At 41.2% G+C, this 21,392-nt stretch overlaps 1 protein-coding gene across 1 annotated transcript in view; it reads left to right on the top strand.

The window, feature by feature from the left end:
• The window catches only part of prom2 (prominin 2), an 89,399-nt gene that overhangs the window by 41,195 nt on the left and 26,812 nt on the right, over window positions 1-21,392 (top strand). Inside the window, exons 11-15 of the mRNA XM_072557224.1 lie at window positions 2,770-2,833; window positions 6,231-6,390; window positions 7,246-7,398; window positions 11,249-11,372; window positions 14,563-14,654. Coding sequence (XP_072413325.1) covers window positions 2,770-2,833; window positions 6,231-6,390; window positions 7,246-7,398; window positions 11,249-11,372; window positions 14,563-14,654 — 593 coding nt within the window. The remainder of the gene's footprint in view (window positions 1-2,769; window positions 2,834-6,230; window positions 6,391-7,245; window positions 7,399-11,248; window positions 11,373-14,562; window positions 14,655-21,392) is intronic.

Here is a 21,392-nt window from a genome sequence, read left to right as displayed (position 1 = left end):
CATTATGCCTCTGTCTCAAACATAACTTTGTTTTTACTCAAAGAACTTGCTGTGAGTTATTTTCAAATTCACAAGTAGAGTTTGGAGAAATGGACCACTGCCTATTGCAGACAGGGAAACATTATAATTCACCTCTGTTACTGACAGAAGAAAGCATTAAAAATGATTTAATTATTGCCTTCATGTTTCTGTGACAGAAATTGAGGCCGCATGTCTGTGATAGAGTCTATTGCAAAAGAGCCCATTGCAAGAAAATCTAACGAGACTCTAAATTTATGAAGCAAATCTAAATTACATGTGGAACAAAACCAAGTATAATCTGCAAAGTCCAATTCTATGGCTGGAACTATCTGGAAGATAAATAAGTGTACTGCAGCAATACCAGCAACATTGTAAATTGTACTACAAAGATGAGTGTTGAAAAGAAAGAATTGACTGTAAAAGTATTAGCCGCTCTAAGCCTAGGATAAGACCATAAGACCGTAAGACATAGGAGTGGAAGTAAGGCCATTCGGATCATTGAGATTTGTAACTGGACATAAAAAAGCTTCACTTGAGTCAAAATAACCCAAGATATTCCAGATACTTTTAAGTGTTTAGACCTTAGCCATTGTCTGGAAGAGGTATCAGAAGAAACAGAACTGAAAACTGATTGGAATCCTGTACCCAGAATAATTACCATAGCTGCAAAACTGCTGATAGTGCTGGAAAGGTGGAGGCTAGAAAGAGAGTAGGAGAAAGCAAAAGGGAAAAAGTGTGAGTTTTAGCAAAGACTCCGAAGAAGTGAGAGAAAATGAGTCGAGAATTCCTAAAGGGGGAGAGAGGAACAAAATACATATTTTGGGCAAAGAATGTGGGACCTGGAATTAAAAATTTGAAGAAGGCAGCAAGAAATGCTTGTATTACAAGGAACTGCTTGGTAAGTTCTCAAGCACTGAGAACAAGGCAATAAAATTAAGAAGGGTCAAGAAATCACTGGTAGATTTTAAGAGAAATGAAAGGAGTGTGACAGAAATCAAAGTAGTGAACAGCTCGTTGTTATTCAAATGGGGAACAGGGTCATTCCCATCCAACAGGACTGATACTGAGAGAACTACATCACATAGTGCCATCACATAGAGGGATTTGAAATTATGTTTTCTTTATAACTATACTCCATGAGTTAAATTTTCTTAAAATTGACTTTTTGTGGGACTCCATCACTGTCGTGGATTACATTTTGTCGGTTGACCACAATTTGTGGATAGTGCTGATCAGCAGTTTCCATGGGGATAAGGCGTTCCGACATCTTCCTGGAATGTCTCACTCCTTGCATTGTGGAGACATTCCAGTCAAGGTAACATAAAGCACCTCAAATGAGATGCCTCACCCAACCAGTTCAGAAAAATGGAAACGATCGAAGTCCGTCAAGCGTGAGATGGCACGAATGGTCTCCAAATTTATCTCCTAAAACACATAATTTTTTTGACCAGATAAGTCAATGTCATCTCATTAACCAGAATGGCCCATCCTGAAGCCCTGCTCATGGAACTGAGACTGCTGGTTTGTTTGAATCATCTTTAATTATACAGTTTTTGAATGCTTTCCTTAGTCTGCTCTTTGCGATGGGACAGAAAAAATGTAAAATCTGCTCCACATTCAGCTAAAAGCCTTTCTATAATTGTAAACATTCTCAAAGTCGGCTTTCAAGAAACAATTCTGCATTGCACCTGAAAAGTGAACTAATTTCTAAGCTTCCAAAATTAAGTGTTATGCTTTCAATTGCAATCCACCTGCAGCTAAGCTCCTATGAAAGTAATGAACCCAGATCAGCTAACTGCAAATTTTCCTCAGATGTTGAAACTATAATTCATGTGAATTAATACCAGTATCTTTGATTCTTAAGTAACTTACAAATGAAACCTCTTTCTCTTTTTCTTTCTTTCTTCCTTGTCTGTTTTATGTATGTTATTGAATCATTCCACTCCTGGGTTTTGAATGGATAAATACGTTTTAATTTAACTGTAAAGAAATTTCTGCAGGAATTTCTAGTTTGAGCTTCACAAACAGGTTTTGGTGAAATTGCAGCACCACAGATTTCAAAGAGGGAAAGTAAAAAAGAAAAGAATTTAAATACAATTCTAAAAATCAATTCACCTTGACAATGATAACCTAAAGGCGAAAGTGGGTACTGCAGATGCTTGAAGGGCTTTTGCCCGAAACGTCAATTTTCCTGCTCCTCTGATGCTGCCTGACCTGCCGTGCTTTTCCAGCACCACTCTAATGACAACCCAAAGTATGCTTCCAGAGGAAACACATTGACATATAAATTGGCTTAAAGAAACAATTACAGCTGAAAAAGAAATATTAGAACCGTTTTTTGTTGCATTTAACCACTCATTCCATTTTCTTTCAATGTCTCCTTCTATGGTATCCATTAGAAATGAATTATACCATGATCCAACACACAAGGAAGTCATTTCTCATTTGCAAGCAATAATAAATGTTCAAATGCCAATTACTTTCAGTAATACTGACTCGTATTCATTATTCTCTCTCACATTGTTAAGAATCCATTATTCTCTAAACCTGTCTGTTAGAGAAAACATTTAGACTGTAATACTCAGTAACTTTCAGGTACTCTAATTCTCTATGATTCACTCCTAGTTTCCTTGGACATAATAAAGTAATATTCGGTCATGATGTATAATTACTCACAATCTTGGTAATTTGTTGAGTAAATTTGACACCTTGTCTCTGTCCTAACTTGTGTTGTTCCTTTCTGTAAAGGGTTATAAAGATTTTAATAATACACCAGCCCTGCTTGTCAACCAGTCATTTAGTACTGTATCAGGTGAGTGCTATCCTTGGACTAAACCTGTTCATCCTAAAAATCTTGTGCTTCAGATTGATGTTGATGTGTATGAAATAGAGTCAGTGTTGGTAACATTCAAATTCTACACCCTCTACCTTCCTACTCTTTGCTATTCAAGGTGTTGTTCTGTGTCATAATGTTATTATAATTGGGGAATTTGGATTGCTAGAGGCAGATGGGTTTTGATTTCAGTTCTGCCACCGTAACATTTTTTAAAAGCTCAGCATGTCATTTGGTACAATGCCTAAATACGTAATTTCCAATAACGCATGTGATTCAGTTAAGTGCCAGCAGGATATCTATGCTGCTAGTGGATGAAATTTGGGAAGCTGGAAGGATGCTCCTGATGACCAGGCAGTTCAGAAGGGGGAGGGTGGTCACAGTTTAAGGATACAGGATAGGTCATTTAGGACTGAGTTGAAGAGAAACTTCTTCATCAAGGAAGTGTTGTGCCTGTGAAATACTGTGCCATGAAAAGCAATTGTGACCAAAACATTGAATGTTTTCAAGAAAGAGATAAATAGTTTATAGGGCTAAAGGAATCAAAGGATATGGGGCAACAGCAGGAACAGCATACTGAGTTGGATGATCAGCCATGATGGGACAGGCTCAAAGGGTTAAGTGGCCTACTGTTGCTCCTATTTCCTCTGTTTCTGTTTTTTTATATTGCCGAGTTTGCAATAGACAGGAAAACAGACCATGGGCCATTAGTTTTGGTTTGGATTTCAGTTTTAAGGAATCTGGACTTCAGTTCAAGTGATCAGTTTCTTTCCAGCAAAAAGGCTTTACCTTTTGAAGTCTCCAAGCTGTGATAGTTTGTATAGAAGATTTCAAGATGTCAGTACTGAAAAAATGTTTAGACTGTAAAGAGATTCGGTAGGCGAAAGCGAAGACTGCAGATGCTGGAGATCAGAGTCTAGATTAGAGTAGTGCTGGAAAAGCACAGCTGGCCAGGCAGCATCCGAGGAGCAGGAAAATCGACGTTTCAGGCAGGAGCCCTTCATCAGGAATGAAGGGTGATGAAGGGTTCCTGCCCAAAACGTTGATTTTCCTGCTTCTTGGATGCTGCCTGACCTGCTATGCTTTTCCAGCACCACTCTAATCTTGACTATAAAGAGATTCAAGCCAGCAAAACTGGAAATAAGTCATAAGACTGTCTCAGCAATACAAGAAGGAGAATTGGAAAGTTAGTTAACTGAGATATTTAAGAGTTGAGATAGGACTGAAATTTTATGGGATCGAGTACCTGTATTGGATGTTTCTGGAAAACTTTATTTTGCTATTGTTTTAAGATATTTTGAAACTGTTTTATTATATAGCTTTATTTGCATTTTTCTTTCCCTAATAAACTTGTGTTCCTGTGTTTGATAATAGCCCCTGTGCAATTACTTGGTGGCAGAGGTTATGATGACACTAGGCAGCATTTAATGGGGGCCTCAGGAGTGGTTTGTGAGGTGGAGGTTTGGGGGGAGGGTGGGGGTCACCATGAAGTGGTAAGGGGAATCCGGGATGTGGAATAGTGTTGCCTTCCCACCACCATGGAATTCTATCGGTGGGTGATGGGGATGGTAGAGGATGGCATTTCAATTCAGAGGTCAAATGAAGCCTTTAAGTCATCAAAGAAGCACCATTTTGATACCTCTTTCCTGCCTTTCCTCACTTGGCAGCCATCCTGTGGCCTCAGAATGAATGGGCTTCATTATTTATCCATTATAGTCATAGAGTCATAGAGCTGTACAGCTTGGAAACAGATCTTTTGGTACAACTTGTCCATGATGACCAGATATTCTAAATTAATCTAGTCCCATTTGGCAGCATTTGGCCCATATCCCTCCAAACCCTTCCTATTCATATACCAACCAAATGCCTCTTAAATGTTGCAATTGTACCAGCCTCCACCACTTCCTCTGGCGGCTCATTCCATACACGTACCCTCTGTGTGAAAAGGTTGCCCCTGTCACCTTAAACTTATGTCTTCAAGTTTTGGACTTTGCTAACCTGGGGAGAAGACCTTGTCTATTCACCCTATCCATGCCCCTCGTGTTTTTATAAACTTCTATAAGGTCACCCCTCAGCATCTAATGCTCCAGGGAAAACAGCCCCAGCTTATTCATTCTCTCCCCATAGCTCAAACCCTCAACCCTAGCAACATCCTTGTAGATCTTTTCTGAACCCTTTCAAGTTTCACAACATCTTTCCTATAGCAGAGAGACCAGAATTGAATACAGTATTTCAGGCACAGGCCCCCAGTGGCAATGGCACCACCACAGGTGGCATCAAACAATCCAAATCCTCTTCACCAAAACCTGCCTGATTAGTCCCAGCAACCCCCAACCCCATGTGCAGCATCAGTGCCATTTTTCCAGGCCATCTGCAATCCCAGCTGTGACCCCGCTCCCTGTTGGGAAGATGGGACCAAAGAATTGCTGTTCCTCTCATTGCCTTGGAGTTGGGATGTCATCTCTTGCCAGGAGTCCCAGCAGAGTCCATTAGCTGCTTGAAAACCCCAGAATCTGATGATGGCTTTTTGAAACTGTTGAGATGGGATTGCCCCCAGACTTTCAGCTTGCTGCCAGGGCTATTGCCACCCCCAACAAAATATAACCTATTGTATGAATGAAAATTGTTGTTGTTCTACAATTCCACAGAGTACAAAAATGATTTTTAAAAGACTGTCACTCACCTGTGCTAGTACGTTCTGAACAATGAGACGGTGTAATTGAGTCTGGAAGTACCAGAAGCTAGAATGAGGGTTTCAGCAGAAGATGGGATAAAGCAGAGCTAATGTAGAATCAACAGTTTAATATTAGGGACAAGGTTCCACATATCTACCATGATTTGTCCAAACAAATGTTTCCGGTTTTATTCTTGAACGACTTAACTTAATATTGTGGCATCTTCTGGATTTTCTCACCAAAGGAAATAGCTTTCCCATATCTCATCCGTCAAAATACTCCATTATTTAAACACCTTCATTACTTACCACTAAGTCTCCCCCTCATACTCAAGGAAATGCAAGCCATATTTAAGCAAGACATCCAGAAACATCTTTTATCCCTTTAACCTCGTGACCTTCTGGTGAATGTATGATGCTCCCTGCCCAAAATGACAATGGTGTTCTTGGGCTGTGGTGCCATAAACTGAACACAGCTAATCCAGATTGAATCTGACCAAGGCTGCATATGGCAGGAACACCACAAACTCCTTTTTATATTGCTGCCCCTTTGAGATATAGTCATAGAGATGTACAGCATTGAAACAGACTCTTTGATGGCCAACGTTCCATCAGTTGTCTTAGCTAATTTTGAATGCTCGCATTAAGTAATTTTAAAAACAAATTTCATAAAAATATTATCATATTTTTACATTTGCACAGAAATTAAGAAAAGCTTGAAGAATATTGAACACGAGGTACAAAAAGGTGTACAGGCATTTCCATTATTAACTACATTAAAGTCAATCAATGCCTCACTAGATTCTGTGGATCTCGAAATAAGTAAATACCGCCCAAAGATTCAGGAAGGCAATAAATACAGGTAAGATTGGAAATCGGGGCAGCACTGTTTACTTGATGTAACTCACAACTACCAATGTAACAGTCTAATTTAGCTCACATTCCTGAACAAAGCCATAGTATACCCACATCCCTCACTGTAACACTCTGATATATCCCATGCACTCACTGTACCATTCATATATCCCACAGCCATCACTGTAACACTCTGACATATCCCACATTCCTCATAGTAACACTTTGATATAGCCTATCTCTCTCTGAAACACTCTGATGTACCACAGCATTCACTGAAACTCTCTGATATACCCGATACCTCTCATCATCCCACTATGATACATCCCACACCCCTCACTATAACAGTTCAATATACCCAATACCTTGTCACACCGTGATATACCTCACACTCCTCACAGTCACACTGTGATATACCCCACATCCCCTAATGTACCCAAGCCACTCACTGTAACACTATGATAATTCCCACACTCCTCACTGTAACACACTGATATACCCAACAGTGTCATTGTCATACCATAATATACCTCACACCTCACACTGTAATCAATCACACGCCCCTCACTGCCACAATCTGATTTATCGAACACTGTCACTGTCACCGTCACACTGTGATATACCCCATATCCCTCATGGTCACACTGTGATATACCCCATATCCCTCATGGTCACACTGTGATATACCCCATATCCCTCATGGTCACACTGTGATATACCCCATATCCCTCATGGTCACACTGTGATATATCCCCACCATCCATTCTCTGAATTCCAGATCTGAGATTTTAGATAGCTGTTTATATTAAAGTGGATCTATTTCCTGATTTTGTTGGATGACTCTGGTATCTCTTTATTTCAGGTGGATAGTTGGGATTGTGCTGTCCGGTATCATTTTCCTCGTTGTTCTGTGTAATTATCTGGGGCTTCTACTGGGAACAGCATGCCTCAAACCCAATGTGAATCCCATTGAACGGAGTTTATTGTCCAACTGCGGGGGGAATCTCCTCATGGCGTAAGAAAAAAAAGAATTTTTTGTATTTTTGGTTTAATTTGAGACTGTAAAGTTGTTCTTGGGCTTGAATTTGCAGTACTTTCATACTCTGAGCACCTCCAAAACTGCTTCACAGCCACGGATAAGTAATCTATACAAATCCAGATGCCAAGTTGTTCACAGTAAAGTTCAACAGACAGCTCTGTGATACATTGCATAATAACCTACTTTTTAAAGAGATGGTTGGTTGAGATATAAATATTGGCCCAGTGCTGAAGCAATAGTAACTGCCACTGATCCTAAAAATACTGCCAACAAAGACCTCGCAACCTCTGTGATATGGACAGCCCCTTTCCTGATGTCAGTTTGCATCAGACTCTAAGTCACAGAATCAAAGAAATGTTACAGCAAAGAAGAAGGCCATTTGGCCCATCGTGTCTGCACCAGCTCTTGAAATGAATATCATTACCTAGTGCCAATCTCCTGCTTTTTTCCCATGTCCTTCAACGTTATTTCCATTCAATGAATCCTGTAATGGCCTTTTGAGTGTCTCAATTTGAACCTGCGTCCATGATACTTCTAGGCAGTGCAATTCATATCCTAATTGTCTTTTCTCACATCACGCTTGCTCCTTTTGTAAATCACTTCAAATCTATGCCCTGTCATTTTTGTCCTTTTATAAGCAGGAATAAAGGCATCTTCAGGTAGCTGTGATGTCAGCAAGCAGCCAATCAAGTTGAAATATTTTCATTGATAGCAAAACAGGAAATTGCCGATTTTCCTTCACTTTTAATTTGTTATCTGTGAAACAACTGACTATGATTATAACTTAAGAAAGGAGACAAAATAGTGTAAACAACCTGTATAAAATTCATTTTGGCAATAAAATGCTGGAAATAATTAGCATCGTCTGTGGAGTGAAAGAGCTAATGTTTCACATGGAGATGGTCTTGCATCGGAAGCATGATTATCTTGATCTGAAATGTTGGGCTGCATTATCATTTGTGGGATGGGTAGCAGGAGTTGGGAAAATGCCTGTACTCCTTTCAGGAAAATGTGGCTCCAGGAACATGACTTTCATCGTGGGATTGGAAGCCACAATTGGGCCAGGGGACTCTCTAAAAGTGTGGAGGTGGCTACAGACGCCTCTTGGTACTGGGTTGGGCTGTTTAAAAGCTTTGCTTTGAGGTTGTGGGTATTCTTCTCAGTAGTAATAACATTAAATTAGATCCTTAATCCCTCATAGCCCTTCACATTCCCACACAACTCACTTTGCACCATGCATGCCAATTAATGTCAACCTCGAGCCACGGCAATTGCCTCTTTTTGTTTCTCTTCTAATGTATAATTCTTCTACCTATCTTGCTAACCTATGTGCTTCTACCCATCTCAATGGCCCCCAAAATCCCTGATGCCAATGTAGTGCCAAGTGATGCCAACCAATGCTCAAATCACCCTTTGCATTAGCCCAGTCATGCTAACTTACTTAATGTCACTGTGGACAGCTCTCAGAGAAAAACAAAATAAAGTTTGAAGGAGGAGCAGATGAGAGAAGAAACCTGAGACAGGCAGTGAGGAGCACTGAGAAGAGTGAGTGAGGCAGGGATCCAAGACTGGGAGTGAGCATCACTTGGAAGCATGCCAAGAAAAGACCCCAAGACAGACAAATACAGAGCTAGACTCATTGCAGATGATTGGAAGTAGTTTTACTTTCTGCTTTTTCGTCCCATTTTAAAGTAAATAGTCTTAGGGCATGACAGATAGCTTGCCCGCATGGAATGCCCATCCTGTTCCAAGTGCAGTGTTGCAGGTATCTCATGGGGCATAGATAATCATGTGTAGGAAGTTTATGCAGTGGCAAAAGCTTCACTTTGGAGTTTTGGAACTCAAGTGTCAACTGATATTACAATTGTGCATCTATGAGACTGAGAATTACCTGAAAAGCCCAATTTAACAAAGTGGTAATGTGCAGATTAAGAGCAGGGAGGCAAATTTGGCACAGGGGACCAATAGGCAATCTAGAAAGGCCAGATATTTAGTGCATGAGTTGCACGAGTGTATGTCACTCACTAACCAGTTTCCCACTCTCTATTCTGGTGTGTGTGACGGCTTCTCAGGACAATGGAGAGAGAGAGAGAGAGAGAGACAAACTTCTGGGGCTGCAACTGGTTCAGCTGCACAAGTGGTGGGGGCAGAAGTGTGCAAGAGCAATACTGGTAGATGATAGTTCAGGGAATAGACAGGCCAGTTCTGTGACTGCAAATGATGGGGTTAAGGCTTTCAGAGAGTGGCTGCAGGACATTGTTTTGGGAGGGGGTGAAGGTCCAGAGGCCATGATCCACATTGGCATCAAAAACATCAGTAGAAAGAGGGAGAAGTTCCTGAAAGTAGAATTTAGAGAGTAAGAGACTGAAAAGCAGAACTTCTAAAGCAGTAGTCTTATTATTGCTCCTAGTACAGCATGCTTTCTCTAGTACCTCAATAGATTTAAGGTAACTGTGACTTTAACTCCTGGACTGCAACCTATGATAGCTTATTTCTGGAGCTATTATACATCTGAGTTTGGAAAAGCTCAGCTTCAAGTCCTTCAAGGGCGGCATAGTGGCTCATAGTTGATACTGCTGCCTCACAAACCCAGGTTCGATTCCAGCCTCGGGTAACTGTCTGTGTGGAGTTTGCACCATCTCCCAGTGTGCTGGTGGGTGTTCTCTGGGTGCTCTGGTTTCCTCCCACAGCCCAAAGATGTGCAGGTTAGGTGGATTGGCCATGCTAAATTGTCCTGTAGTGTCCAGGATGTGCAGGCTAGGTGGGTTAGCCATCGTAAAGGCCAGGTTATAGGAATAGGCTAAGGGTTGGTCTGGGTGGAATGCTTTTCAGTGGGTTGGTGTGGACCCAATGGGCCACTGGTCCCTTTCCACACTCTAGAGATTCTATGATTCCTCTTCAGAGTTTATCCCAGCACTTCCAGACTGGAATATTGAGAAAACTGACAGTTTCATCACCATGGTGAAAGTGAGGACTGCAGATGCTGGAGATTAGAGTCAAGATTAGAGTGGTGCTGGAAAAGCACAGCAGGTTAGGCAGCATCTGAGGAGCAGGAAAATCGACGTTTCAGGCAGGAGCCCCAGCTGTGCTTTTCCAGTGCCAGTCTAATCTTGAGTTTCATCGTCATTCCCACCTTAGAATCTGAGCCAATATTATGCTTCTACTGGCTATGGGCCACCTAATTGAAATGAGTTTGATCCATTTTATCTCAGTCATTACAAAACTGGACAATGCTGAGCACAAAATAGAAGAGTTACTAAATTGGAAACATTTATTTTATTTTTCTCTCCCCAGTTGCTGCCAGATCTGGTGAGTTTCTCCAGCATTTCTGTTTTTATTTTTTGGTCCTCCAGCAAACGCAATATACTGCTTTTGAGTGTAACCTGGTTGCTTGGGTCAAGGAGACCATACGGATTTTGCTGTGGCAAATGAATTGTCATTTTGGGACAATAAAGACTTTTCATTGGTTAAGTCATGTAGTTGAAAGAGAAGGGAGAGAGTTTTAACAAACTCCATCCACATTTAAAAATATATGTATTTGAACACTTTTAGTGAGAACTCTATATCAGTTCACCATACTCCATGAAACTCTCATCCTACTGATTACTAGCTTCTCATATTTATACAACCATTCACACTCAATTAGCCCTTAATTAATGTACCCATCACATATTCCCTTGTTTCCTGAAGTCTTAGGCGTCCCTTCATACCATAATAGATGTTAAAATATCACCCTCCCCCAGCCTGTGAAGGATCTGTCATCTGTCCTTTAAACGTAAATAGTTTTGAACTTTTACTCATCAAACGTCTTGCTCTGCTCTAACAGGGGAGTCGGCTTCAGTTTCATCTTCTCGTGGCTCTTGATGCTCCTTGTCCTTATCATGTTTATTGCGGGTGGAAACGTCTATTCGCTGGTTTGCAAACCCTGGTATGACAATGAGATTTTTCAGGTAATAATTGTGTGTTGATTAGGTTTTTACTATAAATCTGTAGCTAGCAGCATATGACAATATGAAATAATTGACCTCTCTCTGCTGGTTCTGATTACTGTCTTCTTAAAGATTCAGCTTTAATCCTTCACTGTCTCTTCATCTCTAGCTGGCTTACTGGTTAGCACTGTTGCCTCACAGCACCAGGGACCAGGGTTTGATTCCTACCTTGGGCAACTGTCTGTATGGAGTTTGCACATTCTCCCCGTGGCTGCGTGGATTTCCTCTGAGTACTCCGGTTTCCTCCTACAGTCCAAAGATGTGCAGGTTAGGGTGAATTGGCTATGCTAAATTGCCCATAGTGTTAGGTGCATTAGTCAGGGGTAAATATAGGATAGGGGACTGGGTCTGGGTGGGTTACTCTTCGGAGGCTCAGTATGGACTTGTTGGGCCGAAGGGCCTGTTTCCATTCTGTAGGGAATCTAATCTAATATTTATTTCCAATGTTTCAGATTCTGTAGCCTTCACCACCTCCAAGTTCCCCTCTGACCATAAATGTTCCTGCTTTGCAAATGTATCACCATTATTTCACCCTCACTGGGCCAAAGTCCTGGAACTCCCTCCTTGACAGCACTGTGGATGTACCTGTACGCGCAGACTACAATTGTTCAAGAAGGCAGCTCACCACACCTTCTCAAGGGCAATTAGCAATGAACAACAAATCATTGAATCCTTACAGTATGGAAACAGGCCATTTGGCCCAACAAGTCCATACCAACCCTCCAAAGAGTAACCCACCTAGACCCATTCCCCTAACTAACTCACCTAGCCTTCACATCCCTGAGCACTATGGGCAATTTAGCATGGCTATATCACCTAACCTGCACATCTTTGGATTGTGGGAGGAAACCCACACAGACACTGGGAGAATGTGCAAACTCCATACAGACAGTCATCCAACGCTGGATTCGAACCTGTGTCCCTGATGCCATGAGGCAGCAGTGCTAATCACTGAGCCACCATGAAATGCTGGTCTAGCCAATGACACTAACCAAGAATGAATTGTTAGAAAAGTTCTTGTTTGTTCATGGTTTTACGCAATCTTTCTTCTCCTTTGGGTAATTGTAGTGAAGTGCCAGCAGACTAATTTTCAAACAAGCATTCTTCTTCCATCACTGCAGTGAAACTTAAACCTGAGCTTCTGGCTCATAACAGTGGCACTACTTATTGAATATGAGACTCCCATTTTGAACAAGAGCTGTGCAATGTTTCTAAGAGATAATGATAAGAAGCTGTATGGATATAAGACATTTTGTGGAGAGGTAGCAAAGAATAATGGAAGGAAACCATTCGATTCATCATTGTTGTGACATCCCTTTCAAAGTGGTGTCTGATTAGTTTCATTTCTTTGCTCTTTGCCCAGAGTCTTGTAACTTTCTCCCTGTCAAGTATTTATCCAATTTCCTTTTTAATGTTATTATTGAAATTCTACTATCACCCTTTCAGGCAGTGAGTTCCAGATTCTATTCATTAAAAAAAGTTTCCACATTTCTCCTCTGGTTCTTCTGCCTTTAATTTGTGTTAGAACATAGAACATAGGACATTACAGCGCAGTACAGGCCCTTCAGCACATAATGTTGCGCCAACCTGTGGAACCAATCTGAGGCCTGACTAACCTACACTATTCCATCATCATCCATATGTTTATTCAATGACTATTTAAATACACTTAAACATGTGGCTCAGTGTTTAGCCCTTCTGCCTCACAGCGCTAGGGACCCAGGTTCGATTCCAGCCTCGGGCGACTGTCTGTGTGGCGTTTATATGTTCTCCCCGGTTCTGCATGGGTTTCCTCCGGGTGCTCTGGTTTCCTCCAGAGTCCAAAGATGTGCAGGTTAGGTGAATTGGCCATGTTAAATTGCCCATAGTGTCCAGCTATGTGTCAGTTAGTCAGTGGAAATGTAATAGGGTAGGGACATGAGTTTGGGTGGGACATTCTTCCAAGGTTTGGTGTGGACTTGTTGGGCCAAATGGCCTGTTTCAACATTGCAGGAATTCAATGATGAGTGTTCTCTGGTTACTAACCTTCCTGCCAATGGATACAGTTTCTCCTTATTTATTCAATTAAAACTCAAACATCTCTTTCGAATCTCCCTTTCAATTTCTCTCCTGTTAAATTAAGTAGATTTCAACCATACTGTGAAGCTTTTTAATTTCGCTGTAATTCCTGATGCCAATTTTAGATGTCTTTGTCTTCATCCTGCATGCACGGTTCTCCCACAGGGTTCTATATAATGTCTGTGCAGACTACTATCTTTTGAATATCCTGAAGTATTATTTAGAGGGTGTCAGTCTGCTAGGAACCAAAGCATTCTAATACTTGTGGCTGATCTGTCTGTTCAACCCTGATCCCTTCCCTTTCTCACCTTTGCATAAATATCAGCATGGTTGAAAGCAAATTACAAGTGGTAATTGGATGCCAAATCTGGTTGTATAATATGCTATTAAATGGCAAATACAGATTTCTTAATAGCTGCAATAGGTGGTGTACTCTCACAGTTGGAACATGATCAAATGCAGCCTTTTTATTTTGGACACTGCATGGGATAACCTTAACTTGATATTAGTACAAAACTGGTGAGATTTTATTGAGACTAAAGTCCAGACCACTTCTGAAGAAAAGTCAACTGAACTTGATATTTTTTTGGGCGCTACACTTTACCTGAATTTCATTTCCATTGAGTTCTGATATTGTTTGTTTCACATGATCTCCAAGTAGGATATTGTCTCTGCACTTTGTGGCTCAGTTATGCTATTCCTTCTCACAAAACAGTGACAGTTTACACAAAGCAGAATAAAGAGGAGCCCAATAAACCTGAAAGAGTTGGATCAAAGTGGTTGGTGAGGGGTGTGGAGGGTTGAGTGACTGGCAGCTGATCATCAGAATGATACAACAGAATTAGCAGAAATAAGCCAAACAATTTTTTCACCTTGACGAAAAAACAGCAAATGCTGCAGATCACAGTGGGTCAGACAGCATCCACGGAGAGAGAGTAAGCTAATGTTTTGAGTCTAGATGACTCTTCATCAGAACTTATTCCTTCTTGTGCATAGCACTGTGTGCAGGACATTATTCTGAGACAGGCACAAACTGGGGAGAGGACTGTACTGAAACTATATGATACCTGTATATTTCTCTCTTGTGTTGCAGGTAATTGAAAGTTCAGGGCTGATGGCTAACTTTAACCTGGCACACATACTCGGACTGAAGGATACCCATCTGAGCATCAACAATACTTACAAGTGAGTGAACATTCCTTTAACATTAGAACTGGAGCTGCATCTGAATGATCTCCCTATTTACCACAAACTATTGTGTTTTACAGGAGTTTCTGGAGTTAATAAGGATTGGAGACTGTTAAACCAATCACGGCATTATACTCTTGTTTTTATTTATCGACCTGTTCAAAGATGTTATTACACACCAGACAAACAAGAGCAGAACTCGCATAGTTAGTGGTCAGGTCTTAGAAAGTGTGGTAGAGCAGAGAGACTTAGGGTTCAGGTATATGGTTCCTTTAAAGTTGCATCACAGGTAGACAGGTTGGTAAAGAAGGCATTTGCACCCATGCTTTCATTGCTTAGACCATTAAGTATAGGAATTGGGATGTCACATTGCAGTTGTACAGAACATTAGTGAGGGCACTTTTGGAGTGTTGTGTACAGTTGTGGTCACCCTGCTATAGGAAGGATATTATTAAATTGCAGAGGGGGTAGAAAAGAGTTACAAGGACGTTACCTGGACTGGAGGGTTTGTGTTATAAGGAGAGGCTGGATAGGCTGGGACTTTTTTCACTGGGATGTAGGAGGTTGAGGGGTGTAGGAGGTTGAGGGGTGATCTATAGAGGTTTGTAAAATCAAGAGGGACATATTTAAGGTGACTAGAAAATGTCTTTTCCCCAGCATGGGGGGGAATTCAAAACTAGAGGGCATATTTTTAAGATTGGAGGAAAAAGATTTAAAAGGGACCTGAGTGACAACATTTTAACATGGAGGGTGGCTCTATGTACCAGAGGAAGTGGTGGATGGAGGTACAGTTATATATTTAAAAGACATTTGGATAGGTACATGAATCGAAAAGGTTTGCGGGGATATGGGCCAAATGCACGTAAAGGGACTAGGTTAGTTTGGGAAACTTAGTCTTCATGGATGAGTTTGACCAAAGGGTCTATTATCTGACCTCTAGACCAGATAGGACTGGAACCAAGGCCTTCTGGCTCTGGGGTAGAGACACTACCACTGCATCAAAAAAGCTTCATTCGCATAGTTTTAACTCTGTTGCTACAGCCACAGGATCATGGAACTTCCCCTTTCTGTGAAGTTCTGTTCCCAGTGCTGAGACTGGAGAGATTAAGGGAAAGGTGCTTCTGGGAATTAGTGCTCTAAGTTATACAAGTTCTCACAGAATTGCATGGATCCTTTAGCTTCCTCTTTTCAATTCTCAGATAAATCTGTAACAATAATACTCACTTTTTTCTTAAGTCCAGTTGTTTTTGATTGGTTAGTTTAAATAGTGTGGGTTGGTTTATTTTTTAGGCAGTACCTGTGCCTACAGCAGTGGTGTGCATTGAGGAACTAAAGCTGGTGTTGTACGTATAGCTGCCAGTGGTTATTGATAAGGTAGTGGCCTGAGCTGGTTTGTTGAGGAGAGTATAAAGGGTGCCCAGTAATAAAGTTACTTTACTAGGAGGGATTATTTCCTAGAAGGATGGCATAGGATTAATAGGAAAGATAAGGATGGCAAGACAGGGTTGGAATTGAAATGGGGGTATGGCATGGAGGGAGAGGTGCCATGATGGATGAGATACAATGTGAACATAGGACTTGGAAATGGGAGTAAATCACTCTACCCTTCAAGCCTGCTCCACCATTCAATAAGATCTGATTGCTCACACTTCCCACTAACCCCAATAACATTTCACTCCTTGCTTATCACAAAACTAACTACCTCTGTCTTTAAAATATTCGAACATTGTCCTTCCACTGCCTTTTGAGGGAGAGTTCCAAAGATTTACGACCCTCTGTGAGAAGAAATTTCTCCTCATCTCTCTTGCGTCGGCCACACACTCTTTTTAACCAGTAACCCCTCGGTCGAGAATCTCCCACACCAATCCAGACCCTATGATGACAGATTTGATCAAGTGCGGCAAAATGATCGGAAGTTATTTGATAAAACCTATTGTCTGAAAACTGAAGATGAAGATTCATAAGACTTGAATGAAATGGTTTGACAGAAGCTGTCTGCTGAATTAAAATAGCACATCAGTGTTGATTTTAAAAATGAAGCAGACAATGACAGTCTAATCCCACCAGAGTTTCTCACTCCAATGGACATGGCACCATAGAAATGTGGACTCAGGGAAGGAGCAGTTATAATGTTGGCATGAAACTTGAATCCTAAACAAGGACATTGTAATTGAGCAAGGATAGTTAAGAAATTGTTTTTTTAGATGATAAACACGAACATTATAACTGACCGATTTAGAGGAAATAATATGTTTATATCCTGAATAATTAAGCCCATAAGATGTAAACCTGCCTTTAGAACTCAAGAAAAAAACTTCTCAATTAGATTTTCATATTAGATGTCTATAGATAAGTCACGGGGCCAGACTCATGACAAATTTATATTTCTAGGTATGATTTACACTTGGACAACTTTATATGGCTTTCTCCAGAGTGAGACAGTTTTACTCTGTTAAACCTTCTGGTGAAAGAATAATTACGCATTTTATATTTAAAGGAGTACTGTTCAAATACTATATTAATTTGACTGCAAATGCTATGAGTCTCTGCTACATTAAAATGTTCTTCTTACATCTTAAAAAGGCGGAGTAGGTCATTCAGCCCTATCGGCCTAAGAACAAAGAACAGTACAGCACAGGAACAGGCCCTTCGGCCCACCAAGCCTGTGCTGACACATGCCACCTTTCCAAACTAAAACCTGTATCCCTCTATTCCCTGCCGATTCTTGTCAAAATTTCTCTAAAACATTGCTATTGTATCTGCTTCTACCACCTCCTCTGGCAGTGCATTCCAGGCACTTACCATTCACTGCATAAAAAAACCTGCCTCTCCCATCTTCAATGAACCTTTTACCTTCACCCTATGTCCCCTTGTAATTGATGTTTCTACTCTGGGAAAAAGTCTCTGACGATTCATTCTATCCACGTCTGTCATAATTTGGTAAACTTCTATCAGGTCATCCCTCAGCCTTTGATGTCCAAGTTTGTACAATCTCTACTTGTAGCTAATACCCTCCAAACCAGGCAACCTCCTGGTAAATTGTTTCTATACGCTCTCCAAAGCCTCCACCACCTTCAGGTAGTGTGGTGACCAGAATTGTACACAATATTCAAAATGTGGCCAAACTAAAATTCTATAGGTGCAACATGACTTGCTAATTTTTATACCCAGCCTCATGAAGGCAAGCATGCCATATCCACTTGATTAAATGCCTTTCCTCTGGGGCTCGGAGATTTTAAAGTCTGCTCCCTGTTTAGGAGACGAGGAAGCAGCACACCGCACGTGAGCCCCCGCTCCCCCCATCCAACATCGCTCCCCCTGCCCCCACCCCCTGCTTCCCCCCTCCAACACTGCCCCCCAACTGCCCCCTGAGCGGTCCAACACCGCCCCCCCCAACTGCATCCGCCCCGGTCCAACACCGCCCCCGGTGGGCCTCAGCCCCCTCTCTGGGGCAGCCAGACTGGACACCACCAACAAGATTGCTACCGCTGCTGCGTTTTGGGGGGTGTGAGACTCCAAATAGTGTGCGCATACCCACAGACACAACTTTTTACTGCAACGTTTTGACAGGTTCCACCTCTCTCCTTTACAGGACAATGTTGGAGAGATTATCTGGGGAAGGGGGGGTTTAGGTTACACCCCTGTGTAGAACTCCAGGGAAAGTGTGGGGGGAGAGAGAGAGAGAGGGAGGGTGGGAGGTCAGTCATTTGGAGATGGTACCTGTTTAATCAACGTAAACATAAGACGCGATCCCTGTTGGAAACACATCTTTGATGTAATGTTTCTATCAGCACCTCGAGATCTCCTTTGGATAATCCGATATTTGGATAATTGATATTTGGAAAATCAAAGTTCCTCTGTATTCTGTTCTAAGCACCAGCTGATGCAAGCCTAACCTCTGCAGCCTTTCCTAATAAAATGACCCACCCTTTCTAGATATTAGTCTGGTGAATCTTCTCTGAACTGTTGCCAATGTATTTACATCTTTCCTTAAATAAGCAGACCATGACTGTGCATAGTACTCCAGGTGTGATTCCAGTGCCCTTCTCATCTTTTAAATTGAGTTCCCTTGCAAAAAAAAATTTCCTCATTTCTTGCTGTACCTGCGCAGTAGCCTTTTGTGATTCATGCAATCCTATACCCCACTTCCTCTGCAGCTCAGAGCTCAGGTATCTCTCACCACTTAAATAATTTTTTTATTCCTCCAAAATGGATGATTTCACATGTTCCCACATTATACACCATTTGTTACATACTTACCCTCTTACATAACCTATCCAAACGTTTTTGTAGCTTCTTTATATCTTCTTCACAATTTACTTCACTCTCTATCTTCGTGCTGTCAGTAAATTTGACAATCATACCTTCTGTCCCTTCATCCAAGTGATTTATATAAATTGTAAACAGTTGGAATCCCAGCACTGACCTCTGTGATACATTACTCATAGAGTCCTACAGCACAGAGATAGGCCTTTTGGCCCAAACCAGTCCATGTCGACCAAAAATGTCCGACCATGCTAACCCCGTTTCCCTGCACTTGGCCCATACCCTTCTCATCCTTTCCTATTCCTATATTTGTCCAAATGCCTTTTAAATGTTATTAATGTACCTGCCTCAACTTCCTCCACTGGCAACTTATTCCATATGCGTACCACCCTCTGTGTAAAAATATTGCCTCTCAGGTTCCCTTTTATTCTTTCCCTTCTAACCGTAAATTGATGTTCTCCAGTCCTCAATTGGCCAACCCTGAGAAAAAGACTGAGTGCATTCACCCTATTTACACCTCTCATGAACTTCTACACCTTTATAAAGTCCCTCCTCAGTCTCCTATGATCTAAAGAAAAAAGTCCTAGCTTGTCCAACCTTTCCCTATAACTTGACTATTGAGTCCAGGCAACTTCCTAGTAAATTTCTTTTGCACTCTTTCCTGTTTAGTAACATCCTTCCTATAACAAGGTCACCAAAACTGAACACAAGTGCAGCCTCACCAACATCTTGTATAACTGCAACTTAATTTCCAAACTTCTATACTCAATGTCCTGACTGATGGAGGCCAGTGTGCCAAAAATCCTCTTCACTGCCCCGTCTACCTTTGACTCCACTTTCAGAGAACTGTGAACGTAAACTCCAAAATCCCTGTGTTCCACTACACTCCTTAAGGCTCTACCATTCACCATGCAACTCCTTTCTTGATTTGACTTTCCAAAATGCAAATAATTCCAAATTACATCTTGTTCGCAGGAAAAGATCCATTTATGCCTACTTCCTGCTTCCTGGACACCAGCCAATATTCTGCTCATTCCTGTTGAAGGGCTTTTGCCCAAAATGTCGATTTTCCTGCTACTCTGATGCCGCCTGACCTGCTGTGCTTTTCCAGCACCACTCTAATTTTGACAATATTCTATCAATGTCAATCTGGCACCCTACATCAGAAGCTTTTATTTACTATATACAATGGTACTATATCAAATACTTCTGGGAGTCTAAGTACGTTTTCCTTTATCCAAAACACATGTTACTTTCTCAAAAACGCTAATAAATCTCCTTGCTATAGGAACAATGTTATGAAAGTTGAAAGGGTCCAGAAAAGATTTGCAAGCGTGTTGCCAGGGCTGCAAGGTTTGAGCTGTAGGGAGAGGCTGAATAGGTTGGGGCTATTTTCCCTGGAATGTCAGAGGCTGAGGGGTGACCTTGCAGAGGTTTATAAAATCATGAGGGGCATAGATAGGGTAAATAGACAAGGTCTTTTCCCTGGGGTAGGGGAGTCTAAAACTAGAGGACATAGGTTTAGGTGAGAGGGGAAAGATTTAAAAGGGATATAAGTGGCGTTTTTTTCTTGCAGAGGATGGTGCATGTATGGAATGACCTGTCAGAGGAAGTGGTGGAGGCTGGTAAAATTGCAACATTTAAAAGGATCTGGATATGTTTATGAATAGGAAGAGTTCAGAGGGATATGGGCCAAGTGCTGCAAATGGGACTAGATTTATTTAGATTATCTGGTCAGCATGGATGAGTTGGGCCGAAAGGTTTGTTTCCATGCTGTACATCACTATGACTCCATGAGATTGGTTAAGCAAGATTTCCCTTTCACAAAACCATGTTGACACTGCCTGATTGCCTTAAGTTTATCCAAGTGCATTGCTATAACGTCTTTAATAATAGCTTCTAACATACTCCTTATGACAGATGTTAATGTAACTGACTTATATTTTCTGCTTCCTGTCTCTTTTTTTATTACCTGCCAATAGAATGGAACGTTTTGCGAATATAGGGAGTTTTGGAAAATTAAAACCAATGAATCAGCTATCTCACTAGCTACTATCTCTTAGGACTTTAGGATGAGGTCCAGTAGGATCTGGGCACTTGGATAACAATCTGCTCTGCTCCACTTCTCTGGTGATTGTGATTTTCTGGAGTTTTTCCCTTTCTTCCATTTCCTGATTCATTGCTACCACTGGGATATTACTCTCTATATATTCTCTATAGTGATGCCTGATGCAAAATACCTGTTCACTTTATCTGTCATCTCTTACTCAATTCTCCAGACTCATTTTGTTTTTTGTTTTTATGTATTTATAGAAACTCTTACTACTTTTTTATATTATTGGCTAGCTTTCTCTTGTATTCAAATTTTTCCCTCAGTAAGTTTTGATCATTCTTTGTTAATTTTTATACAATGTTCAATCTTCAGACTGGCTGTCTACCTTCGCACACTGTAAGTAATCTAATCTAATC

The sequence above is a fragment of the Chiloscyllium punctatum genome, chromosome 38, assembly GCF_047496795.1.
Source record: "Chiloscyllium punctatum isolate Juve2018m chromosome 38, sChiPun1.3, whole genome shotgun sequence".
Lineage (NCBI taxonomy): Eukaryota > Metazoa > Chordata > Chondrichthyes > Orectolobiformes > Hemiscylliidae > Chiloscyllium > Chiloscyllium punctatum.
Note: the sequence above shows the minus strand (reverse complement) of the source record. Positions and strands in the feature narration are given on the sequence as shown.